The sequence below is a fragment of the Dipteris shenzhenensis genome, chromosome 15, assembly GCF_047967505.1.
Source record: "Dipteris shenzhenensis isolate YYH24624 ecotype China chromosome 15, Dip_SZ_1.0, whole genome shotgun sequence".
In the NCBI taxonomy this organism is placed as follows: Eukaryota; Viridiplantae; Streptophyta; class Polypodiopsida; order Gleicheniales; family Dipteridaceae; genus Dipteris; species Dipteris shenzhenensis.
The window spans coordinates 38,529,844-38,555,476 of record NC_141610.1 but is presented as its reverse complement, the minus strand read 5'-3'; the positions used below and the strand labels follow the sequence as shown (position 1 = coordinate 38,555,476).

At 42.9% G+C, this 25,633-nt stretch overlaps 1 protein-coding gene across 1 annotated transcript in view; it reads left to right on the top strand.

The window, feature by feature from the left end:
- The window catches only part of SFR2 (Glycosyl hydrolase superfamily protein), a 38,244-nt gene extending 25,568 nt beyond the window's left edge, over positions 1-12,676 (top strand). Inside the window, exons 7-11 of the mRNA XM_087385795.1 lie at positions 10,712-10,886; positions 10,995-11,228; positions 11,309-11,458; positions 11,576-11,705; positions 12,068-12,676. Coding sequence (XP_087241921.1) covers positions 10,712-10,886; positions 10,995-11,228; positions 11,309-11,458; positions 11,576-11,705; positions 12,068-12,324 — 946 coding nt within the window. The 3' untranslated portion in view covers positions 12,325-12,676. The remainder of the gene's footprint in view (positions 1-10,711; positions 10,887-10,994; positions 11,229-11,308; positions 11,459-11,575; positions 11,706-12,067) is intronic.
- The last annotated feature ends 12,957 nt before the right edge of the window (positions 12,677-25,633 follow it).

Below are 25,633 nucleotides of genomic sequence, written 5' to 3'. Positions count from 1 at the left end.
GGTTGGATCCTTGTTGCGAGAGCTTCTTGCAGATCACTTTTTCATTCTACGATTTGAGATTCTTAGGCTGTCTTTGGTGCATGTGTTGGGCCTTCAATGGATTCTGAAGAGTCACATCAGGGTATGTTAAATGAACTTTCAGATGTATTTCCATCTGCATTATCTTATGGTGAAACCGGCCTTCAGTAAACTAAAGGGTAGTAAACTGTAACGACCTTAGCATTCACACCACTTACAGCCACATTGCATTATTTCTAGCCACTTCCATTAGTTAAACATCACTTAGAAACAACTTTGAAAACACTTAAAGGGAGGCTAGATTGCCCTTGCTCAGAAACCAAATGCAAGAGTGTCTGATTACAGCCTGTATGGCCTAGAGAGAACCTCGAACCAAACAAGAGCAATAACAAACTAAAAAAGTTATAAGTGGAATCCAAAAGGAAGTCAGAATGAGTGTACCTATTGTCCTTGGAAGAGAGGCGAGCTCTGTCCTCACACCTATCCTCTGTCCAAGCCCCCAACAGCGCACATATGGGTTCTAGTCAGGGAAAGAGAGAGAGAATGAAGAAACTGGGAGCTGGGAAGAGAAAGAAGTGCAAGGCTCACGGGTGTAGAGGAAAACATGAGAAAAAGGCTAATCCGCCAGCCAAAAGACCTCCAAGTGCATGCCAATCAGCTCGTACAGCAAAGGAATGGTGCGTACAACAGCAAATCTGATCCGTACAGCAGTAAATGACTCCGTACAGCAGCAAATATGGTCCGCACAGCAAACTATGGAGTCCATACAGCCATTAATGAGGTCCGTACAACCATTAATGAGGTGCCTTGGAAAGCGTGAAAGTGTGTGAGAGAGTGATGCGCCTTGAAATGCATGACGAGATAGAGAAGGAGAGGCGTGAAAAGTCCGTACAATCAGGGGAAAGACCTCAAAGTTGAGTGTAGGAGGGGTGGAGAGAAGGATGCATGGGCTTGGGCCACGTGGCACATTTGCCCCCCCTCCATTAAAGTCCTAACCCACTACACCAATGACACACTTAAAAGCTCTAACCCACCTTACCAATGACACATTGGTTTCCCTTGGGCCCAACATTTAGACCCCTCTTTTCTAGCCTTAGCCTAGCACTTGGACCTAGTGGGTGCACCTAGGCATTGGATGCATTCCTAGGGACTTCTGGGAATCATCACTTCCCCTAGGCTAGTTCCCCAAGCCAAAAGTAGTCACGGCTACAGAATTCATGTCCCCATGACAGACCCTTCTCCTGAGACATCAAGCTACCTAGCTTGCTGCTAAGATTTAGAGAAATAAATAACAATGAAAGAGGCATGAATAGCCCATACCAGATAATACATGATCTGTAATATGCAACCTGCAATGATGGTATGGTCCAGGAGAGCGTGCAAGTCTATCCATATATCAATGCATCATCTGTGTGGAGTGACTAGTACACTCATCATCGAGGTTCCGTGGTAGAAAAAATGTCAACAATCAGTATCTCGGGTGAGACCTACAGTGTCGCCAAGCGACCTCTAGATACGTAAGGTGGTCCGTCTTGAAGGGGTGGAGGTGCTACCCCATTCTTGAGCATCAGGCAATGCTCGAGACCTCTTCTTTGCTGAGCCTGAATGAGCCTACACCGTAGTGGGCTCAAGTTGAAGAGCTGCAATACGTTAGGTGAATCTACTAGTTCACATTCCTCCAGCCACTTAGCATCTAGTGCTGAATAGTTTTGAAACTTCATCATATACCGTCCGGAAACTCTACCTCCGACTTTCCTTTCACGATTTGCCAAAATTTGTTCTGGAACCAATATCTCATCTAGTTTCTCCACCTCAGGCTGTTTCTCATCAAGCATCTCTTCTCGCACATCTCCCGAGAAAGGTTTCAACAAACTCACATGAAGGGCGGCGTGAATTGTCCAATGTTGTGGTAGCTTTAGCTTGTAAGCTGCATCATTTATCTTCTTCAAATCTGGAAACAGTTCATAGTATCACATTTTCAGTTTGGTATACACCTTATCCTTGCCTTTTATACGCTTAAGTCTTGCTTTTTGAAACACAACAGCACCCAATCATCTTCTTTCAAAACCAACTCACGCCAGTGACGATCGGTTGCTCGCTTCTGCTTTTCCTGGCTTTTCTAGGAGGGCTTTCTTCACCTTCCTATAGGTTGCATCCAAATGCTCCACATACCGATCTGCTTCAAAGATCTTTTTTTTCGTGTGCAAAATGGGAGGTACCTTTCTTCCACCCTATTATTTCAAAGGGTGCTTTCCCTATGGAAGAATGTTGTTTGCACGTCTCCTCAAACTAGAGAAGAGTTAGAAACTATCCTAAGGTTCATTTGCTATCAGATTGAAGCAGAATGTATGCTTTGTCTCACAAATTGTAATCCACCAAGCATCTTGTGGCAATTCAACGCTTCCCCGCTGAAACAGATGTTCACCTATTCCTAGTTGTACAAGTGGATAGGCAAAGATGACCTAGCTATTCTTTGCTGACGTAAAGTATTATGGAGCTATGCCATGAATGTTTAGGTCACTTTGCCCCGTTCTAGAATTTTGAGTAGCGGGTATTAGTGGCCTAGTCTCAACAAAGACATCTATGAGTGGTGCTAAAGCTTTGAAGTGTGTCAAGAATATGGGTACAAGAAATTGGTTTCTAGAACCTTAAACCCTATTCTAGAATACGGCCCATTTGATAGATGGGGCTTAGACTTTCCTTACACGGAAAGTATTATATCTTGATGGCCCTAGATTATGTAACTCGATGGGTAGAGGCAAAGGCCACAGTCATTAAAAACGCAACTAGGTGGCATCTTTTTATTGTTGTTAGGCAAACTCAACCAGCGGCAAAAATTGTTCCCATTTTGTTTGCTGGTCTGAAACATAGCATTTCAGAAGATCGAGGGTAGTAGAATTTGCCTCTTCTGATTGCCCATCTGACCGTGGTTGGAAAGAGGATGAAAAATTTAGCATAGTGCTCATGTTCTCAAAGCGACTTCTCTAGAAAAGATCGGTCATACAGGGGTCTCAATCATTGACAATGGATTGAGGCATCCGGTAATGTTTAAAATTATGAGACATGAATAATCTCGCCATCTAATGTGCTGTAATTTTCTTCCGCATTGGAATAAAGTGGGCATGTTTGCTGAATCTGCAAATTATGGTCCAAATAGCATCATGACCTCACGGTGTACGAGGCAGATAAAAAATAAAGTCCATGGCAATGCTTTGCCAGGGTCTATCTGGAAGTTTTTGTCCAAGTTGCGGCCTGTTGGTATTGCGATAATTCTTTCTATCTTAAATGGTGCGTTGCCCTATCAGCTAGATTTAGATTTAGATGCTCATTTGGGAGAGGCTAAAATGAAATCGTTTAGTCTTCACAAGCAGTTGTAGCTTGAATGAAGAGATTTGGACTACTTTTTGATTAGCCTTCTCCTTTAGTGCTAGCCTTCGTCATGGCTGAGTTTGCCCTTTACCTCCGGAGTGCGGACAAAAACTCAGTACAAAGACTTTGTATAAATTGATGCTCAAGTATGTGTGGGTGTGTGGATTTTGAATGTGTGAGAGCATACTTTTATACTATGGTCTACACCCACTGTTGGGCGTTGATGACGTCAGTGGGGATGTCATAGTAGCTAGTCCTTGCTATGCGTGATGGAGTTTATGGTTTTCAATTTTATGAGTGACTATAGTGAGATTGAAACCGCACTATGTTGTGTTTTTAGAGGATGAGTTTAAGAATGTTCCTGGATTCATCTAGGTATATGCTTCTGCTGTATTAGCGGACATGCAAATTTCACCTTGTGTAGTTTTCGTCCAAGTTGCGGCTTGCTGGTATTGCGATAATTCTTTCTATCTTAAATGGTGCGTTGCCCTATCAGCTAGATTTAGATTTAGATGCTCGTTTGGGAGAGAGAGAAATGAAATCGTTTAGACTTCACAAGCAGTTGTAGCTTGAATGAAGAGATTTGGACTATTTTTTAATTAGCCTTCTCCTTTAGTGCTAGCCTTCGTCATGGCTGAGTTTGCCCTTCACCTCTAGAGTGCCGGCAGAAACTTAGTACGAAGACTTTGTATAAATGGATGCTCAAGTATGTGTGGGTGTGTGGATTTTGTATGTGTGAGAGCATACTTTTATACTATGGTCTACACCCATTGTTGGGTGCTGATGATGTCAGTGGGGATGTCATAGTAGCTAGTCCTTGCTATGCGTGATGGAGTTTATGGTTTTCAATCTTATGAGTGACTATCGTGAGATTGAAACTGCACTATGTTGTGTTTTTAGAGGATGAGTTTGGGAATGTTCCCGGATTCATCTAGGTAAATGGCTGTAACTATCATATTTCACTTTTTGCCAAATGATGCATGTCTTCACATATGCCTCAGAATCCTTCCTCAAAGATAGCCAGTAGAAGAAGTGCTCCACATCTTTGACTGTGGCTTAAATGCCTCTATGTCTTGCATATGGTGGGGCATGACTCTCCATCAAAACTTTTGGCCTCAAGTGTTTTGTGACGACACAAAGTCTGCCATGCATCATCAGAAAACCATCCATATCTTTGGCCCTCATCCAGCTGATCATAAATCCTTTTAAAGACATCATCGTTGGCATACTGATCCTTCATGGCATCAAGTTCATTGTGGTATGCAATTGTGACAGCTAAAACTTGCGGTTTCTTTGATAGTGTATCTGGACTTGGCTTCCTGGAAAGTGCGTTTGCGACAACATTTTTCTTGCCAGGCACATAAAATGAAACATTGAAAGGAAGTTTGCCCACCGCATGTGTTTTTTTGACAGCTTTCTCTGAGTGCAAAAGTACTTCAAGGATTGATGATTTGTATGCACATAAAAATCAGCACATAAAAGGTAATGTTCACAAGCAATTGTAGCTTGAATGAAGAGATTTTGGACTACTTTTTGATTAGCCTTCTGCTTTAGTCCTAGCCTTCATCATGGCTGAGTTTTCCCTTCACCTCCGGAGTGCCGACAAAAACTCAGTACAAAGACTTTGTATAAAAGGATGCTCAAGTATGTGGGAGTGTGTGGATTTGTATGTGTGAGAGCATATTTTTATACTATGGTCTACACCCATTGTTGGGTGCTGATGACATCAGTGGGTATGTCATAGTAGCTAGTCCCTGCTATGCGTGATGGAGTTTATGGTTTTCAATCTTATGAGTGACTATCGTGAGATTGAAACTGCACCATGTTGTGTTTTTAGAGGATGAGTTTGGGAATGTTCCCGGATTCATCTAGATATATTTCGAGGTAAAAAGAGCATGTAGGGAATTAGAACTTTCTTGAGGTGGCTGTTTTTCCTGTGCAAAAACCAAATAGGCTAAATGATGCTTTTTCATTACATTAGAAATGGTCGAGACTGATATGGAGTAGACTCCCCTTTAAGCTTTGTATCCAGTACATAGGTTATCCCTCAGCGAGTCAATGTCAAATGTGATTGGAGCCGTACAGGATGTGGATGCCACGGAGCTATGCAGAGCATGGGGCAAAATCCGTGACTAGACAGATTTGTCATTCGTTAATCTAGGGGCCCACACCAATTTCATTTCTTCAGAACTGGCTAGAAAATTGTGCATAAAAGAAGAAGAGATGGGGCCCCTTTGTGATGCAGATATGGCTTGCCCTGGGCACAATGAGGCAGTTACTCCGATAATTGGCAAGCTACGCATGCACATTCAGAGTTATGTCGACACTAAAGAGTTTTATATCATGTCTTCGAATGGATGTGATGTTTTGCTGGGGCACCACAGGAAGGGGGCTCTTTTTTATGTCAGAAAAAAAACATCAGCAGTGGGCTTGGGCTTCTTACCATTCTAGTCATCCTTCTTTTCTTCCCTTTTCTCACCCTGCTCCGACAAGGGAAACTTCCTCTTTTTGTTCGGGCAATCAAATGCTCGGTGGCCCTCTTCCTTGCATATGTAACACCTATTGGCATCATAAAGTGCTTGCTTCTCTTCAGCTGTCATCTTTGGACGAGGTGGTACTCGCCTCTGTCCTGCAAGCCTTAGTGGGCTGTTCAAAGCTCTTGAACTTTCGAGCTTTTTGCCCTTAAACTTTTGACCTTTGTGGTGGCTGCAATATCATAAACATAAATAGGCATATAGGCATGTATAGGCATGGATCATAAACATAGACATACATATGGACACCATTGGACATGACAATATCCTAATCAATTAGTTATGAAAAATCAATGAGACCAAAACTAATTTCCATAGAGAAGCAAGACTAATAACTGCACCGCCAATATGCCCTTTGGCCCCCCCTCTCTCACACTCCCTTTGATAGAAATCTTAGATGGAACAATGGTAGCGAACTAAAGAGGAGGTGGGGTAGCCCACTGAACACAACAGAGAACAGAGGAGGTTGTAGAGCTATAAGAGGGGTCGATGCTTGAATGGCGAGATCATGAGATTGATGAGGTTGATGCAAGGAAGTGGTGTGTATGCAGAAGTCTTTCCTTGCAAGAGAGCATATGCTGTAGTGCCTCTTTCAATAAGCTGAGACATGTTAGAAACTTAGTTTTGGTGCAGTATTCCTGGATTTCCTTTGGGAGCCTACAACAATACTTCTCAATCTGTTCAGACAGCTCCACAGGTCTGTAAGAACTCACGGGCAGCAATGCTTCCCAAAATTTCTTATTATACTCTTCCAGGTTCTTACAATTGGCTGCGTCTAGCTTGTGCCAGGTTGTCATTATGTCCACCTCAAAGGTAGTGGTGAGCCAAACAGCTGAAAACACTTGCTTGAACTCCACCCATGTGATAGGAGCTCTACCCTGTAAAAGCAAGTTGGTCCACCACTGCGCGCGCATTGCCTTTGAGAAAGGTGGCTGCCTTTCTGATTTTTGAAGACTCTGTGAAGGTGCCACTGGCATATGCTGCATCAAACTGTTGTACAAAGGTCAAGGCCTTCAGCCTGTCGTGCATTTCATTGAAGGTTTCAAACTTGATCTTCTTTTAAGTCTTTTAACTTGCCTTGGGCACAACATTGTCATACACAGGTGGTTCGAAAATGGAGGTGCATATTGTTTGTCCCGTGCTCTGTGCATTACACTTCCCATGGTTGGGCTGACCATTCCAGGTCCCATTCCTTGCATCTAAGACATATGCATTGGACCACCTATCATTCCAGGCATTCCATTTGCATTTTGGGCTGCATCCTAATGTTGGCATACATCATGTTTGCATTGCCTGCGGACATACCTTGCATCATAGGTTGCTGAAAATTCTGCATGCCGGGCAGCTTGATTGCCAAGTAAATTCCAGGCATGCCCATCCCCTCTGTAGGTTGTACAAAGGTCAAAGCCTTCAGCCTGTCCTGCATACCATTAAAGGTATCGAACTTTACTGCAGCCATACCTCCTTTGATGTCTTTTAACTTGTCCTTGGGCAAAACATTGTCATACACAGGTGGCTAAAAAATGGAGGTGCATATTGTTTGTCCCATGCTCTATGCATTACCGCCACTCTCCATGGTTGTGTTGACCATTCTAGGTCCCATTCCCTGCATCTAAGACATATGCATTGGACCACCTATCATTCCAGGCATTCCATTTGCATTCTGGGCTGCATCCTAATGTTGGCATACATCATGTTGGCATTACCTGCCAACATACCTCCCATCATAGGTTGCTGAAAATTCTGCATGCTGGGCGGCATGCTTGCCAAGTAAATTCCAGGCATGCCCATCCCCTCTGTAGGTTGTATAAAGGTCAAAGCCTTCAGCCTGTCCTGCATTCCATTGAAGTTTCAAACTTTACTGCAGCCATACCTTCTTTGAAGTCTTTTAACTTATCCTTGGGCACAACATTGTCAGACACAGGTGACTCAAAAATGGAGGTGCATTATGTTTGTCCCATGCTCTGTGCTTTACCGCCACTTTCCATGGTTGGGTTGACCATTCCAGGTCCCATTCCCTGCATCTGAGACATATGCATTGGACCACCTATCATTCCAGGCATTCCATTTGCATTTTGGGCTGCATCCTAATGTCGGCATACATCATGTTTGCATTACCTGCCAACATACCTCCCATCATAGGTTGCTGAAAATTCTGCATGCTGGGCTGCATGCTTGCCAAGTAAATTCCAGGCATGCCCATCCCCTCTCGAGGCTGTCCTACTAGAACCTCCTCTAGGCTTGAAAGACATAACCTCCGCCAAAATGCCTTGGGTGCATCATTGAGGGGAGAAAAGTGTGCTGTCCTTGATTAATGGACTGAAAGTTGTTGGCTTGTTGGGGATTTCCCATCCCAGGACCAACTGAGGGCATCATTGGTGGTTGTCCGCCATGGGGTGAATGTCGATGAGTACTTCTTTGCTTCCTCTGCTTCTTTTTGGCTACCTTTTCTCTTCTGGGAAGCACATTCAAAATCTCAGCCAAGTTCTAAGTTAATTATGTGAGGGTGCCCACTGCACTTGCCAATTGCACCTTAAAGAGAGCTTCTGCATCCAACTCTTCAGCCTCTTACGTCTCATCATGCGAAGTCTTAGTGGCATCACAAATTGGCACAATTGTTTGTCTCTAGAGATATTGTTTAGTCTTTATGGGCCTTTGGCTGAGATTGCCAGTGATCATGATCCTAAGTTCACAAGTCATTTCTGATGTGAAGTATTCAAGAATCTGGACACAAAACTCAGCATGATTTCATATGATTTCATTATGATTTCATATGAATCCGAAGTGAGATGGACAGAGGAGTGAGTTAATTCGATTCTCGAGTATATGCTTCGTGCATATGTCTCTCGGAGGCAATTTGACTGGGAAGAATATCTTCCCATGGCTGAGTTTGCATGTAATAGTGCAAGGCATACAGCCATTAAGCTGGGTCCATTTATTTCCATGTATCAGCCTAGGGCTCCATGGAATATTAACAAAAAGCAGCTGCTGATTTTCTGCAATTGCAGCAGGATATGTTGCAGTTTGCAAAGGAAAACCTTCACAAGGCTCAGCATAGAGCTTAGTTTAATGCAAATCAGATGCACTCCCCTTGGGCTACTTTGTTATCCCAGAATCCCAAAAGATTCTAGAGCATTACAAACTGGTGAAGTTTATAATGCAAGTCAAGCTGCATTCTTATAGGCCTATCAAGATTCAGGAAACCAAAAAAAGATGAAGAAACATGCTCTGCGCAGGAAGACCTTCTTTGATATTTGTTTTTTATAATGATACTAGGCTCTTAAAATTGAGGTGTCCAAACCTCTTATGCTGTGTGCTCAGATGTGCATCTTGATTTTGATGATGAGAGACGAGGGCTGTCTGAATTGAGCTGCCAATGAAAGTTTGAACATTTCCGTCTTCTAATACATTGCTTTGCGAGGATACCAAATAAAAAATGGACAGACGGGAGAATAAAACACCAGGAAATCAAGGAGAGAAGTTTACGTCAGGTAAAGGAAGAAACTCTATTGAAGGGCATGCTGTTAACAATATAGAAAAGCCTTGTGGTGAAGGGGAACATGTGATTATGTAGATCAAGCTTCTTTTCTGTCTTCGAGCATGAGGATTTGAAGTCTTAATTCGTACGAGGAGAGTGGAAGTAGGAGCAAGGGATCTATGCAGAACCTTTGCTTGTGGCTGGCGTCATGCCACGAAGCTTCATCTTGGCTTTGGACCTCCGCTTGCAACTACGTTACGCTGCTAAGCTTCATTCTTTTCTCGTTATTGTGGAGCTTTCAAGGTCATTTGCGTAATCAATAACCCATCTTGTGAGTTGGAATTACTGCCTGATGTAAAGCTATGTCCAGTTTTCCATTTAAGTTGCCTAAGAGAGAAATTAGGCAAGGTTGATAACTTGCAGCAGAGGAGCTTGTCTATCTACAAGATCTGTTGGTTTGTATTCCTTACGAACTGGAAGCCGCTGTGGATTATAGAGAAAGACCTCTCAGAAATAGGAGGTCCCTAAACTTCTTATCAAATAAAGGGGTAGATACAGTGATGACAAATCTTGGGGGAGTGCGGTAATTTCTTGCTTTCTAGCACAAAACTTCATACTACAGGTAGTTTTGAGGTAGGTGAAATGGTATGGTGACCTGAAGATCATATCATGAGCTGGCATTAATCATGGGAAGCATTGGACTCTTTAAAATGAGTCGGTTAGTACACCCAGTGCATTGGTGTCCTTAAGGACACCTAGTGTATGGGTGTCCTTGAGATAAGGACACCCCTTGGTGAGTATATATATTGACCTATGGGATCATCTACGAGGATCCCTCGAGATGGACTCCTTGGGATGTGGGACCTTGAGTAGGCGTGCCTAGCGTGGCCAAACTCCTCGATTGGTGGACTCCCATGATATGGGACATGGAGGTTGTGGTTATGGTCACGGTGTGGGTGACTTCGCTAACCAAGTATTGATAAAGCTCTGATCACAGGAAGTTAGAACGGTCTCCCAGTGATGGATGTGAAGTACAGCTTTTCAGTCCACATTCTTTGACTTACATCAAGTTTTAAAGATCTTACTTTGAAGTTTGCAAGAGAAAACCACATTAATCAGTTTCTTATACTTTGGCCACTCAAGTCCCTGCAGGAATTCTTTTGTAGGTTCAACATTTTGCAGTGTTCTGCTTTCTTCAGTTGTTTGTATGGGATGAATGATTTTGAGTTCAGGATACTGAGAAATGTTTCTGGTCTTTTGATGTTCACATCTCCTTGTGATGCATACTAACCAGAGGTGGCTTGTATTGCAGTAAGAAAGAAACCATGAGAGCAAGGGTTGGTGTTGCCCACCATGTTTCTTTCATGCGGCCATACGGTCTTTTTGATGTGTCGGCAGTGATGCTAACTGACAAGATGACTCGATTTTCTTACATAGATGATGTCTGCCACAAACTTGATTTTATAGGCATAAACTACTATGGCCAGGTTTGTCCTATTGGACTCTCTTGTGGTCAGATTAGTATACTGGTATTTTGGGGTACATTTTGGGCCAGATAGATGCACATGTATTCATGTTCCGTATTTTCTACGCAGGAGGTGGTGTCTGCACCAGGGCTGAAGCTAGTTGAAAATGACGAGTACAGTGAATCTGGGCGAGGAGTTTATCCTGATGGCTTGTATCGGGTTTTGGTTGGATTCCATGATCGGTACAAAAAGCATAATCTGCCTTACATAATCACAGAAAATGGTGTCTCAGATGCCACAGACTACATTCGCCGACCTTACATGTTGGAGCATCTTTTGGCTGTCCGAGCAGCAATGGATAAGGTGTGGTTAGTTTTTTCAGGTTTGTGGCTGGCTCTTTATTCTGTGAATTGTAGAATATCACAAGTGGCCTTCTTTTTCAGGGTGTTCCTGTTCAGGGTTACTGTTTCTGGACCACTTCTGATAACTGGGAGTGGGCTGATGGGTATGGCCCAAAATTCGGACTAGCTGCGGTAGACCGTGAACATGATTTGAAGCGTATGCCTCGGCCGTCATATTACTTATTTTCTGAGGTAAAAAATTTGAATTTTCTGATCCTGAAGACTTTCATGTTGCATCTTGCGAATATTTAATTAGTTTTAGCTCTTAATTTTGGACATTAATTTTCAAACTAAGTTCATAACTGGCAGGTCGCCAAGACTGGAAAAGTAACAAAAGAGCAAAGAGATACGGCTTGGGCTGAGCTGCAGATAGCTGCGATACAGGGCAAGACGCACCCTTTTTGTCGTGCAGCAGACCAGAATGGTCTGATGTATGCAGGTAAAAGATAACTTGAAACTAAATGTGTTTTTAAAATGCCAAGAGCTTTAATAATTGGAGACCTTGAAGTTGGAGCTATCATGTTTGCTCCGAATTGACATCTCTCAAGGGTGTAGAGCCAAGCTTGTAAGGAATTGTAGTTATTCCACGTATGAAAACTTCTGGGCGTGAGAGATGGAAGATCATAAGTCTTGGTGCTGCCCCCCCCTCCCTCTCTCTCTCTCTCTCTCTCTCTCTCTCTCTCTCTCTCTCATATGCACACAGTTATTATCATGCTCTCAGACCACCAATAGGTTCTCTTTCTCTCCCTACAAAAATTGAAGCTGGTGTTTTGTTTTCATTTTCAATGTATATGTTCACAGGGGGTCTAGATGTACCTATTGAGAGGCCTTTTGTGCGGAGGGATTGGAGGTTTGGACACTATAAGGTTGAGGGCTTGCAAGATCCAGTGAGCCGTCTTTTCAGGTTTTTACTTCGTGCAGCTTTGATTAGAGGTCAACGTCCAGATGCAGATGAGGAGGCCTTTAGCATCACATATGAAGAATCCATACTTCGGAATACACAAAAAGGAAACAGGTCAGAGACTGAGGAGAAAGCCAGGGAATTAGTAGCTGCATGAAATCTTCCTCCAAATATAGTTCAGTTCTACGGATTAGAATTGAATGGAATGGCATACTATGTACCCTATAACCTTTGCAAATTGAGCTTGCCTCCTGTAAGAAGCACCTTCCTGAAGAATTTTCTTCAAGGAGTATGGAGCATATTGAGATTTTTTATATGAAATAGTGTAGACCATCATCAGGTCTGAATCCTGTGATGGAAACTGAACATGGTGATCTCTGTATAATTGTATGAACACCAAACTTGAAGAACCTTGTGTTTTATCTTGAAGTTGATCGTATAGTTTGTTCATTTACTTGGTTTCCCCGAAGTATATGCCACAAAGAAAGCGATGATGTTTGGATTTGAAATTCTTTCTATTGTTGCTGGTGCTGCAAGCTAATGAGTAGCATGGCTATTGTTGCGAGTTATCAGCCACCGTCAAGTTGTGGTAAACGTAGTATTCTTTATGTTGCCACTTTTGTAGAAATTAAATTTCTATAACAGTTTGGAACATTTAAAATTTTGCACTTGTGACTTCATTGAATCAAGATTTGAAACATCAATTGCTTTTACTTTGGCACCCTGGGGTTACTGTTGGGGTAGCTGTGCACACAACATGGCTTGTCTTACAAGGACCATACATTGAAGAGCTGCTATTTGTTATGATCTGAAGGAGCTGTCCTTCTGGCACTACAGTTTCATTCCACTATGCATTCTAGGATAGTATGTATTTGCTAGTGGCATCCAGGATCATCTTTAAATATTTAAGCACTGTGATGATTGACTCTACTATCTAGAATGATTTGGATTCGTATATCATCAGAGAGAAGGGTAGAGCTGCTTCTCCTCCTTTTAGTAACATCATATTCTTCATTGCGTTTTGCAGTTTTTTGCTTGATTCCAGTAGCCTATAACTGAGCTTGATTGCTATAACGGATCTGAAGCAAGGGAGTTCTCTCTAATATATGGATGGTCAGGTGCTTCATTGTTCGTCATTGTTTGTCACATGTACTTGGGTTGTGCACAATGGCTTCAATTTGTAGGACGTGATGTTGTTGAGGAGGCCGTCAAAATGCAGGACCCGATAGATTTCTCAGAGAAATAATCATTAGTGATATTTGCATGAATGTGCTCTAAAATATGCATGCCATCGGGATTTCCCTCGCACCCAAGGACAAATAACTGGTAGAGCATGCTTTAGGAGCTTCAGAGTTGGGATATGGTGGTAGACCATCGGAGAATGCATTTGAGGTCTGATACAAAGTTCATTAGGTTCATGATTGGTCTTTCTGAGTAAGGTATCACATTTAGGTCATTATCTATGGGAGAGGGGTCTTCCCTCTTAAAATATGCATACCGTCCGGATTTCTCACACCAAGATAAACAAGTAGAGCTTGTTGTCTAGGAGCTTCGAAGGAGAACTGTGGTGGTGGGTCATGGGAGGATGTATTCTAGGTCCGGAGAGTTTGGCACCATATGGTATTACATTTTGGAGGTCATTACCTATGGGGGAGGGGCCTTCCTTGTCTAGCTCACCTCATTGGAGACTACCTAGCTTTTGTTATAGAGGGATCCAATATTTCTAGGCTCTCACTTGGTCTCTCTTTCACCCTCTTACCATGGTTTCATGGTGGATGACATGAAAACACGGCACTAAGTGTCGAGGCTCTTGGTCACTCTATGTTTCCTTGTTTTACCAAGAGAGTTAGTACTAGATGTATTGGAAGTCACCCACTTCAAAAGTTGTGATACTCATGGATGGAGAATCAAAGGTTCGTGTGATAGTTAGGGATGTGGAGTCTCTTCCTTTTGGATTGTGGAGACTTGAGGGGATTTCTACAAGGTGGAGGTGAAGGTCGTAGGTTTACATGTCTAGTGTCTTGTTTTAGAGAGTTTGTCCACTTAGCTAGACTTTCTCCCATAAACACCCTACTACTAAGAAACAAGAAGGCTCTCCTGATTCTTAGTCAATAGGATGGGGCAATGTGCCACAACAAATCATAGGTCCGCCCTCATGTCTTGGCTCTTCCACCATGGGTGGGGTCTCAACCAAGATGCATCGAGAAAAGAATGTAGATATGTAGTCAAGACAATCGGTTAACGATCATGCCATAGGCCTCATGGATGTGCAACAACCTAAAGCGTAAGGCCAAGAATAGGGAGTAGTAGATTCAATAGAGACATTGACCACCTTTCTCTGCTTTATTTCCATAGGAGGGTGCTTCTTTCCCTGAATCCCTGTTTATCATAACCTTGCTAGGTTCAGAGTTACTTTGTGGCGTTATGGTTTCCTCAAGATCCTCATTGAAGATTGTTGCCTTCCTACCCCTAGAGGGATTAGCATTAGCTCCACTCTCGTCCTCCATTGAGACGACCTAAACCTAGCCGAATGCTTCACAAATTGACCCTTTTGCCTAGTCAGTCCCCTAGTTGACATGTCACTTGGCCCCTTCCCTTATGCTCAGTTTGCCCTCCCAATTGTTAATTGCAATCTCATTGGCAGATCTCGTGATTGAATTATGCAATCCAATGGCATATCTCACGATTGAAAACAAGTAGCACCCGATCATAAATTATGCACGCCACTTCTCACGATCCAAAAATCTTCTCTCTTTCATCACTCACATGCACATTAGGGCCTAGAACCAATAGGCTAGGCACCCCCCCTGAAATGTATTTTATTCAATGATGAAATTCTGAGTACAAAGCTTGCAGCATTAGGCTGCGTAATGATCCATGAACTGAGTACAAAGAGTGGATAGACCTAGTCCCCCAAAGTTGGCAACGGTTACTTGTAACAATTTAAGATTCTATCCTATTACATGTCATGATGTGGTAACGTTTAGAGCTCTCCAAGGTCTCGGTCACACTAGCACCTCATGGAATAGCTTAGCTCCATAGAAATAGGGCAATTAATCCCTCTAGGGACCTGCACAATTAAATTAAGGTACTCAACCATGGCTCCCATTAATTGTTAGCTTTTGCATGGAAAAATAAATCTTGAGACTAGTCCTAGTCTCTATGGGCCATCCACACCGTGCAGAGTAATGTGTGTACTTTAACTCTTTGGTTGATGAGGGTCAACCCTCTTTGACCATAATTAAGCGATTTGACCAACAATCAAGACTTCTTAAATATAATCAAATCTCTCTCAAGGGGGTCGGAATATCTTGGTTGACTAAAGTTAACCTTCCTTGGCTGAAGCCAAGCCTCCTTGACCGAAGCCAAGCCTCCTTAACCGAAGTCAAGCCTCATTGACCAAAGTCAATGCTTTGAACAAATAAAGAAACTTTTTGACCATAGAAAAATAAAGGAAGAAGTCTTTGACATGGTCGAATAAAAGGTCAACTTTACATTTACTCGGCACTATTTACTTGGTGATAGTTACTACATTCGGCCCCGCCCCTCGAGTAGCCTTTTAGGGCTTGGCTTAACAATCAAGCATCTATTTAAACCCTCTGCACGAGACTCCTAATCCTTGCCCTTCCATGCCCCCCCCCCCCCCCCCCCCCCCCGGTCCCACCCCTCAAGCAAGCTTTTAGGGCTTGGCTCAATCTTAAACCCTCCGCATGAGACTCCTAACCCTTGCCCTTCCAACCCCCCCCTCGCCTCTCCTCCTTAGCTAGTCCCTAACTTTGCTAATAAGCAACCCCTATTAGGTGGCACACAAGACCTTTGGCTCTACTTTGACTTCTACCTCTAGGCTACTTGTTAGAGTAAGGGAACCTTAGATGTTTATTATGTAGGTTGTCTTCTAGTAGAGTTTTGGTGTGAGAGTGGTGCAGTGCGAAAGCATCCATGAAAGAGAGAGAGAGAGAGAGAGAGAGAGAGAGAGAGAGAGAGAGAGAGAGAGAACACATGAATGAGACAATTGCATATACAGCAAGGGATCTACCAAAAGAGGAGGAGGAGAGATGCTATAGAAGATCTATTCAGGTTTGGAGAGGCGGGGCCTTCTATAGGCTTACCTAGTGTTGAACCAAGGCCAGCAAATAGGCTGACCCAGGGTCAGTCGACCGACTTGCATGTTGGTTTGACCCAACCAGGGTTGAGGCCTAATGTGGCCTGGCGAGGTGGCCCTAAAAGCTTAGCCAACCAACCCTCCCTATAGCCTGGGAAAAGGCCTATATCCATAGGGAATCCTATCCTCAAAAGGACAGGCACACCCACAAATGAGTCCTCTCTCACTATGAGATGCACATAACTCCAATACCCTCCTTGGAGCTCAAAGTGTGTATAATCTAAAGAAACAAATCGATGAAGGTGCATCATGGAACCTCATGATTGCCATATTGGATTCACCTCACTGAGAGCACCAAATAACCCCGATCCTCGAACCAAAATGCCGCATAGAATAGAGAAGGAATCTTCCTCACATATAATTTTCCAAGACAGTTGCACTAAGTTCCTCGTGGGGTATAATAGTCTGTGTTACACACCACGACCTGTATCCTCCCGTGAGCACATCACATACAAGAACTCTGGACTTCGAATGCCGAAAGAGACAAGGTCCGTAGTCTTTGTGCCACCAAGCAATGAAACATGAACTCATATGGTCCCATAGCTCTACACTATTACCTTGCTTGCCAAAGATTCAACTGATTAGGGACAGACTTAGCGCACAGTCCCCCTCCCAGAAGCCCTCTTTGCCTACATCCCGTGGGGGGACCCGAAACTAGTGCTAGAAGGCTAGGGTGGACTTTCCAATAACTACCTTGGAACCACCAAACTGAGAAGAGCAATCCAACTTGGAGTCCTAGCCCTTCGATTTCTTCTTGGATTGACAATCTCTGGCCAATTTCCCTCTCTTATTACATTTGTAACACTTGCTCTGCTTTTTCTTGTGTACTAATGAAAGTGCTTCACCTCCAAGTGGACTGCCACCTTGAGTAATCTTGAGCCTTCCCTAGGAGACAAGAACGAGTTCCTGCTCTAGGAGAAGGGAGCTTAGATCATCAAAATCCAATTGATGTGTTGTGACCTGGCACCCCAATGCTCATGCAACTATGTCGTAATTCGAAGGGATCTTGGTAAGAATGAGCGATGCCAACTGACTCATAGTTAGGGTAACACCCATTGCCTGTATAACTGATCATGGAGAATCTTGGCCTGCATTAGATAGACCAAATGCTCTCCTCCTCAAAACTCCATGGCCTCCGAACACACTCTGAGTCCCAGTGACCAACAAGGCAATGATCAGTAATAGGGATCCCAAGGCGGTTCGCATCAGCAAGAGTCCCAGCAATGTGAGTCCCCATCCTATGACTCTCATAGGGAATCCCAGTACGATCAAGGCTCCTCTCAGACCTTCCACACAACTAACCGTGGAAGCAGAGAGGTCTCCCTAGAGGTTCAAAATAGTCCCAACAATCATGATTGACTGCAAACCCCTCTCAAGCCCCTCCCTTTCCCGTGGGGTCTTGGCATGGAACATCTAGACCAACAACAGGAGAAAGAAGGGAGAAGCGAGGAGATGGAGAAACTAAAGGAGCCACAACAAGAGGAAGTATTTGGTGGGCTCAGAGATATTATGAACCTTGGCCCCAATCCTCCAACCAAGTCTAATAGACCTCACGAAAGAGCATCATCAAAGCTCAATGCCTTGAAATTGTCACATATGAGGAGCCTCTGATATGAGCTGAGCAAGAGCCTTAACCACACAGGGAAATAAGCCAAGGACAGCGAAGACCCTGAGATGCGATAGGCCAGCTCCTCAAGCCCACCAGACAGAGGGTTTTGGCATTTTTGGGCTTCTCATGTGATGCCGAGCACTTTTGCCTTCTATGCTAGGGTGAGATTCTTGCTGGATTGCTCAGAAATGACCATTATAGTGCAAAACCTTATTTGATAGCATGCTTTTGAAGAGAATAATGAATGAAAATATTAATACTAACAACAATTAAAGTTATATAATGCAATGAAAACATAAAATAAATTTTTGTAAAACAAGGAAAACTAGGACACTATAGAAAAAGTATATATGTATTTATATAAAATAAAAGTTATGCTACAATAAGGCTTCACATCCTATCCATTTTCTTTGTTGCATCTAAAACATTGAGAATATTGGTCTTTGAATTCCCAAATAAACTCCTAGCTCTAAATCTAGTCCATAGAGCATCAAGACTCTTGTTGTTGCTGGCCAGGGACATGGCTGCTACCGTGTTAATGCCATACCTTAAAAATTGGTTCCAAATGCATTGAGGGCCACCATGTGGTTCCCCACAATGACCTTGCTAGCAATTTGATTGATGTCAGCATGACCAATCACCCATGACAAGGCTTTGCACTTCAAGAGGTCCTCAGTGCCTTGTGGCAAGAACTTCTTGTGGATAACCACAAAGCACCCTTCTGCTTGGCCAAGGTAATATGTCAATGCGATCTCGATCGAAGCTACCACAAAGAAGGTGTTGTCGATATGAGAACAGGTCGACCTCAATGCCTCTTGCAACAATCCAACATTACATTAAAAGGCTGATAAAGAAAAATTATACCAAGAGAGAAGAAATTCAAGCTCGTAATTTCTTACCACTATGGAGTTGTCATGCTCTTCCCTTCCTCTTTTCAGTGAGGATGAATCAAGTGGTCTCCTACTGTTTAGAGTGAGATGTGGAGGATTCTTTTGGCACATCAGGTAGCTTAGAGTAGATCGATTTGTCCACATGTTTGATTGTGGCCAGTGTCAAAGCAAGACCCTCTTTTGTTGAATCATCTACTCCCAAAGACCCAGGTTCTTGCATAGTAGTGTCCATCTCGTATCCACACAGGACAGCAAGGGCTTCATCCTTTAGGAGACCAAACATGACCTTGATGTCATGGAGAAAGAGGTATTTTTCTCCATTGACAAGAAGGGGAGCAAGAAACCATATCTTTAATGCAGGGTTGACAGAGGTGGTGACCAAGGTAGATGGAATTTCAGAAGTGGAAGGGGGTTCAGAAGGTCTCTGGAGCACTTTCACCCCACCAACACAGATTCCCCTCCCAACGCAGATTCCCCTCCTGATGGGCAATATCATGCTTAATTCTTATCAAATTCAATTATGTAAAGAGATTTTTGGATTGTCCTTTTAGGGAAGAAAAAGAATAAAATGCTGGACAACCTACAAATGATAAAAGGATGGAAAAAGGGAAACCTATCTTGAAAGTGGAGGAATAGAGACAGTCTACTTTTTGTTCACAAAGTTATTGGTAATCAAACCCATGAATAGTATAAGTAGTTCATAAATCGGCGATGGAGGGTTGTTCTATTCAAGGCTGTTGATTGTTTCAACACTTTAGCTGACAAACATAAATATGTTAGTCAATTTTCTTTATGCTATTATCTTCTTTTTCAAGTCTCATAGTAGACTCATGCTATATGCACATATATGGCAGTATTCTTGCTCATTAATTTTAGCAAGGAAGTTTTACGATGCAGTATTCCCATCTAACTTGTTGCCACTTGAGGGCAACCGGATTTTCGAGATGGAGGCCATGTAACATTGGCTATTTCTTATTGCCATATGTTTTTATCAGTACCTTTACTTTCTTGAGATCTCATTTTTATGAACCACATATGTGTCTTCTAATATATGAGTTCTTTTGATAGGACTTCACATCTTGATCAGGAAACCTCTGCTACCATGTGCACATCTTCATTGGTAGTTTAGAGGACTCTCTTTACATGGTTGATCACCATGCATTGCTATCTCTAGTATAGCACTTTTCACTGTTAGTGTGACCCTTTATAGACATCATAGCTCAGACCACCTTCAATGCAATCCTTTTCCTCTAGTGTGATTTGTCACGTTCAAAATGACCAATCACCTTCATCATGGCTCTATCACCTTCAGTGTGATCTATCATCTTTAGTACAGTCTCAGTTTGCCATCTCCAGCATGGCCTATGTTTACCATCTTCAATATGGTTACCATCTTCAACACGGTCTCTCTCTCTCTCTCTCTCTCTCTCTCTCTCTCTCTCTCTCTCTCTCTCTCTCTCCCCCTCTCTCTCTCTATGCCATCCATAGCATGGCCATGGGGTGTACCCATCATAGTCACATCCATGTCAGCGGCTAGTGCATGGGGTGCACTTCGCACTCGTGAAGTTATGAGTCGAATGACTATCTTACCTCCACCTAGTATTAAATTACCAACATGTTATATGAGATTGATGATGACTCACACATCCATAGTGGTTTCTCCATACCTTATTTTTCTATTCCTAACACCTTCAATGGCTTTGGGGGTGAGCCTTGGTGTCTTAGGCTATGATTCTTAGTTAATGGGGATAGATCTAGATCACATAGTCTTGTGAGTTGGAAATGCTCTCAAAACCCTATTCATGAGTATCTAGTTTCTAGGCTTTCCAAGAGCTAAAATATGGTTCTAATTTGGTAGAATTATGAGTTGTCTAGAGCTAAATTCAATCCGTTTAAGTTAGAGGGTTATTGTCTCCTAGGACCCTAGATTAATTAATTATTGTGTATAGGTAGAGTGGTACAAAGTAACAAGTTAAATTATTATCAATAGTTTCTTTTCTTGCTTTTCTCAGATTTAACCTTTATTCTATTTAGAGTCTAACTTTTCTGCTTTTGGCTTTTCCTCCAAATTTCCATATTCTTGTAAAGCGTTTTCTGTTCCTAACCCTAGCTTTTGAGTTTTCTATATCTTCCCTAGCTTTTCTGGGCCTTGCCTCACTTCTAGATCATCCTTGGCTTGTTCCTACCTTTGCTTTCTAGCCTTGCTCCATCAGCCCTCTTTGCTAAGCCACTCTATCAACCTTCTCTCTCTAGCACATTATCTCTCTAGTAGCCAACCTTTAGTCTATAAGGTGCGATTTATGGTTGATCTATTTCTTCTTCCCTGTTTCAAAATCGTTTTTTGCTTTTGGATGATAACTTTATCTCTAGGTTATCCTAAAATAAATAAAAAAGGTTAGGGTTTTGCCTTTCGTTGAAAAGATTCATATTTCTAGAGTTTAAGGTTTCTATACTAACCCTGATGGGTAGAGTCTGAGTTTCCTTTATTTAAGGGATAAGGAGGACCAAGACCATTTCTATGGCTTTCTCCACCTAGTAAAAGGCCAAGGGTTGCCTGGTTACTCCTTGTTTGGAAAGAAAGATGATCATAATAGTCTTATATTCTCGATCTAGAATTTTGGATTTCCTAGAGAGGGTCTTGTTTAAAAATTTTGACTACCATTCTAGTGAGGCTGAGCATCAATGAATATTTAAAAAAATACAACTAGTTTTACCCAGTTGGGGGAAGCGGCCTCATTCTCACCCAATTGGGTGCCAGTGTACTTTTTCTCTCTCTTTTATCTTTTGCTGCTATGTGGATGTATGTGATATGAATACATTTAAAGTTGTGGTATAAAGTTTTGAAATTCTGAATTTTATTAAGTTATTCGAGTGGAAATCATGCTTCCGTGTAAGCACGACTGTGACAATTTTGACCGAGAGTTTGAGTTTTGAAAAAAGCTCAAGGATTGGGATTCAAAGGCTCATTCATCATTGGCAAAACCATCACCAAGGAAGTTTCACCAGCTATACAGACACTTGAGAGTGTGTCTAAATGGCGTCCAATGGGTTTAGAACTTTGTTTAATGATGTGGAGACTAAGGCAATATTTCTCTTATGTTCATTGCCATCCTCATGGGATACCTTCCGTACAACTGTCAGTAACTCTGCACCTGGTGGAGTACTGAAATTTGATGATGTTGTGGGTAGCTTGTTGGCTGAGGAGATTAGACGGAAGTCTATGGATGGCAACAAGCAGGATGCAGCCTTAAATGTGCAAAGGGGCAGATCACAGTTCAAGGGGAAGTCCCAAGAAAGAGGGAAGTCTCGTAACAAATCCAGGGCACGGAACATTGAGTGTTACCATTGTGGCAAGAAGGGCCATATGAAAAAGGATTGCTACAAGCTGAAAAGAGAGCAAAAGGATAAGAAAAAGAATGCAAATTGGGGTGCAAATCAAAAGGAAGAGAGTCCAAGGGAGGACAAAGGAAAAGTGAAGATCGAGGAGATCAATGCAGTCACACATGATAGTGACAATGACGTTCTCTTCATGTCTAGTTTATCTGCAGAGTTGCTTACCACTTCAGATGATGCATATTCCTAGGATTGGATTTTGGATTTTGGTGCGTCATTCCATGTTACTCCCCATAGGGAATGGTTCTCCACTTATGACAGTGGAAAGACAGGTTGTGTGCATCTTGGAAATGACTATGCATGTGACATAGTGGGAGCAGGTGACATAAAGTTTTCTTTTGCAAATGGGGTTGCATTTGTTTTGAAACATGTGAGACATGTGCCTAAGCTGACCAAGAGTCTTATTTCAGTGGGTCAGCTAGATGATGCTAGTTTTCACACCACTTTCAGCTTTCAGAGTTGGAAAATTCAGAAGGGCTCTATGCTTTTGGCCAGGGGTGCCAAGTGTGGGACTTTGTATCCCTTACATGTATCAGGGGTATTTGATCCTGGTGTTGCAATAACCGAGCAACCAAGCACTTCTTTGTGGCATTGCAGGTTGGGGCACATGAGCTAGAATGGAATGAAACTCTTATGCCGTTTGGGTTATGTACCGCATTTGAGTTTCTCTGATTTTGAATTTAGTGAGCATTGTCTCTATGGGAAGCAGACTAAATCAGCCCATAAAAGAAGGGGAAAGAAAGAGTTTGAAATGCTTGATTTGGTGCATTCAGATGTATGCGGTCCCATGCCTACACGGTCATTAGGCGGGGCTGAATACTATGTGAGATTCATTGATGATGCAACTAGGAAAGTGTGGGCTTATGCTATAGCTCGGAAGAGTGATGTGTTCTAGGTATTTCAGAAATGACTGGCCTTGGTTGAGAATCAGTCAGGTAGAACACTTAAATGCCTACGGACTGACAAATGGTGGAGAGTATCTCTCTCATGACTTTCAGCATTTCTGTGATACACGTGGGATTAAGACGGAGCTCACATCCCCTCATACTCCAGAGCAAAATCCAGTTGCAAAAAAGATGAACCGTACCATTCAAGAAAGGTTGCAATGCATGCTTTCCAATGCAAGTCTTTCTGGTGGTTTTTGGGCTGAGGCAATGAAGACTGCAATGCATGTGATCAATAGATCACCTAGTAAGAGTTTGGATGGTGGTATTCCTGAAGAGGCATGGAGTGGCAAGAAGCCCTCTTACTCTCATTTGCGTATATTTGGGTGTGAGGCATATGCACATGTGCCAAAAGAGCTTCGAAAGAAGCTAGATCCTAAGTCTAGGAAATGCATCTTTCTGGGTTATGGTGAAAGTGGAGAGATGGGCTATCGTCTCTGGGATCCAGAAGCAAAGAAGATCATACGCAGCCATGATGTGGTCTTCAATGAGAAGAAGATGCATAAGGCACCCATGAGGGATGTGGAAATGAGGAGAATCACTTTCCAGGATGTGAATCCACCTGCATATGTTGATAGACAACAAGCTGTCCATGCACCAAATGTGCAAGAAATGGTACCACCAAGTACTCCCACAGGTATATCAAGGGTAGATGATGGATCATCTATTGGTGGAAATGATGAGCCAAATGTGGCTGATATGCAGGTGGGACAGCAAGTTGAAATGCCCTTGAGAAGATCTTCTAGAGTGTCTAGACCGCCTGATAGGTTTGTTCCAGGGGTAGACTATGTGATGCGTACTGATTGCAGGGAGCCTTCTTGCTACAGAGAGGCTATGATGCGTGAGGATCAACGCAAGTGGAAGTATGCTATGCAATCAGAGATGAGTTCACTTATGAAGAATAAGACTTGGGACTTGGTTTCTTTGCCACCTGGAAAGAAAGCATTGCCATGTAAATGGGTCTACAAGATGAAGGTCACAGGTGATGATGTGCTAGGTACAAGGCCCGTTTGGTTGCTAAAGGGTTCAAGCAAGAGAAGGGTGTGGACTTTGATGAGATATTCTCTCCGGTTGTGAAGATGACCACACTTAGATGCATGCTTGGACTAGTGGCAATAGAGGATATGGAGCTTATGCAGATGGATGTCAAGACAGCTTTCTTGCATGGGGATTTGCATGAGGAAATTTACATGGTGCAGCCGGAAGGCTTTGAAGGAAATGGCAAAGAGCATTTAGTTTGCAAGCTGAAGAAGAGTCTCTATGGTCTTAAGCAAGCATCTAGAGAATGGTATCAGAAGTTTGATGCTTTCATTCGGTCCCAGGGTTTTAGAAGGAGTGAAATTGATCACTGCCTCTACACTAAAAGGGCTAAGGATAATAGCCTGATAATCCTGGTACTATATGTGGATGATATGCTATTGGCTAGCAAGAATACTTATGAGCTAGATGCATTAAAGGCCAAGTTGCATGAGGCCTTTGATATGAAGGATTTGGGACTTGCAGGTCATATTCTTGGTATGCACATCACGCGTGATCGGAGTAGGAAAATCCTTTGGCTTTCACAAAAAGAGTATGTTACAAAAGTATTGCAGCGTTTCAATATGGAGGGGGGGAAGGCAGTGAGTACTCCATTGCCTCCATATGTGAAACTGAGTCACACAGATAGTCCTAAATCAGATGAGGAGAGGGCCATGATGGCCAAGGTTCCTTATGCATCAGTAGTTGGGAGTCTTATGTATGCTACGATAGCTACTAGACCAGACATTGCATTTGCAGTGGGAGTTGTTAGTCGGTATATGGCTAATCCAGGAAAAAGGCATTGGGAGGCAGTTAAGTGCATCATGAGGTACATGAAGGGTACCAAGGAGATGTGCATCTGCTTTGGTAGAGGAGACATGCGTGTACTTGGGTACACAGATTCAGACTATGCAGGGCATGTGGATAGTAGGAGATCCACTTCTGGTTATGTGTTCACCTTTGCAGGTGGTGCAGTGTCATGGATGTCTCGTGCACAGAAGTGTGTTGCTTTGTCTACCACAGAGGCTGAGTATGTTGCAGCCACAGAGGGTTGCAAGGAGGCTATATGGCTTGATCGGCTAGTGGGAGATTTGGGGATTCATACAGGTGTACCGACATTGCATAGTGATTCCATGAGTGCTATTCAGCTAGCACAGAATCTGGTCTTTCATGCAAAGACCAAACACATTGAGATCAGGTACAATTTCATCAGGGAGGCACTTGAGGACAAGCGCATAGAGCTTGTCAAGGTTCATACGGATGATAACCCTGCAGATATGTTGACGAAGAGTCTACCTAGTCAGCGGTTTGAGTATTGCCGTGTATTGATGGGCATTGGATAGTATGCTCACTGGTTGTTCTCCCTTAAAGGCACATTGTCCTTTAAGTGGGAGGTTGTGGGGGTTAAAGGTCATTGTGCCTTTACCCCGGTTATGTACAATACTCAAACA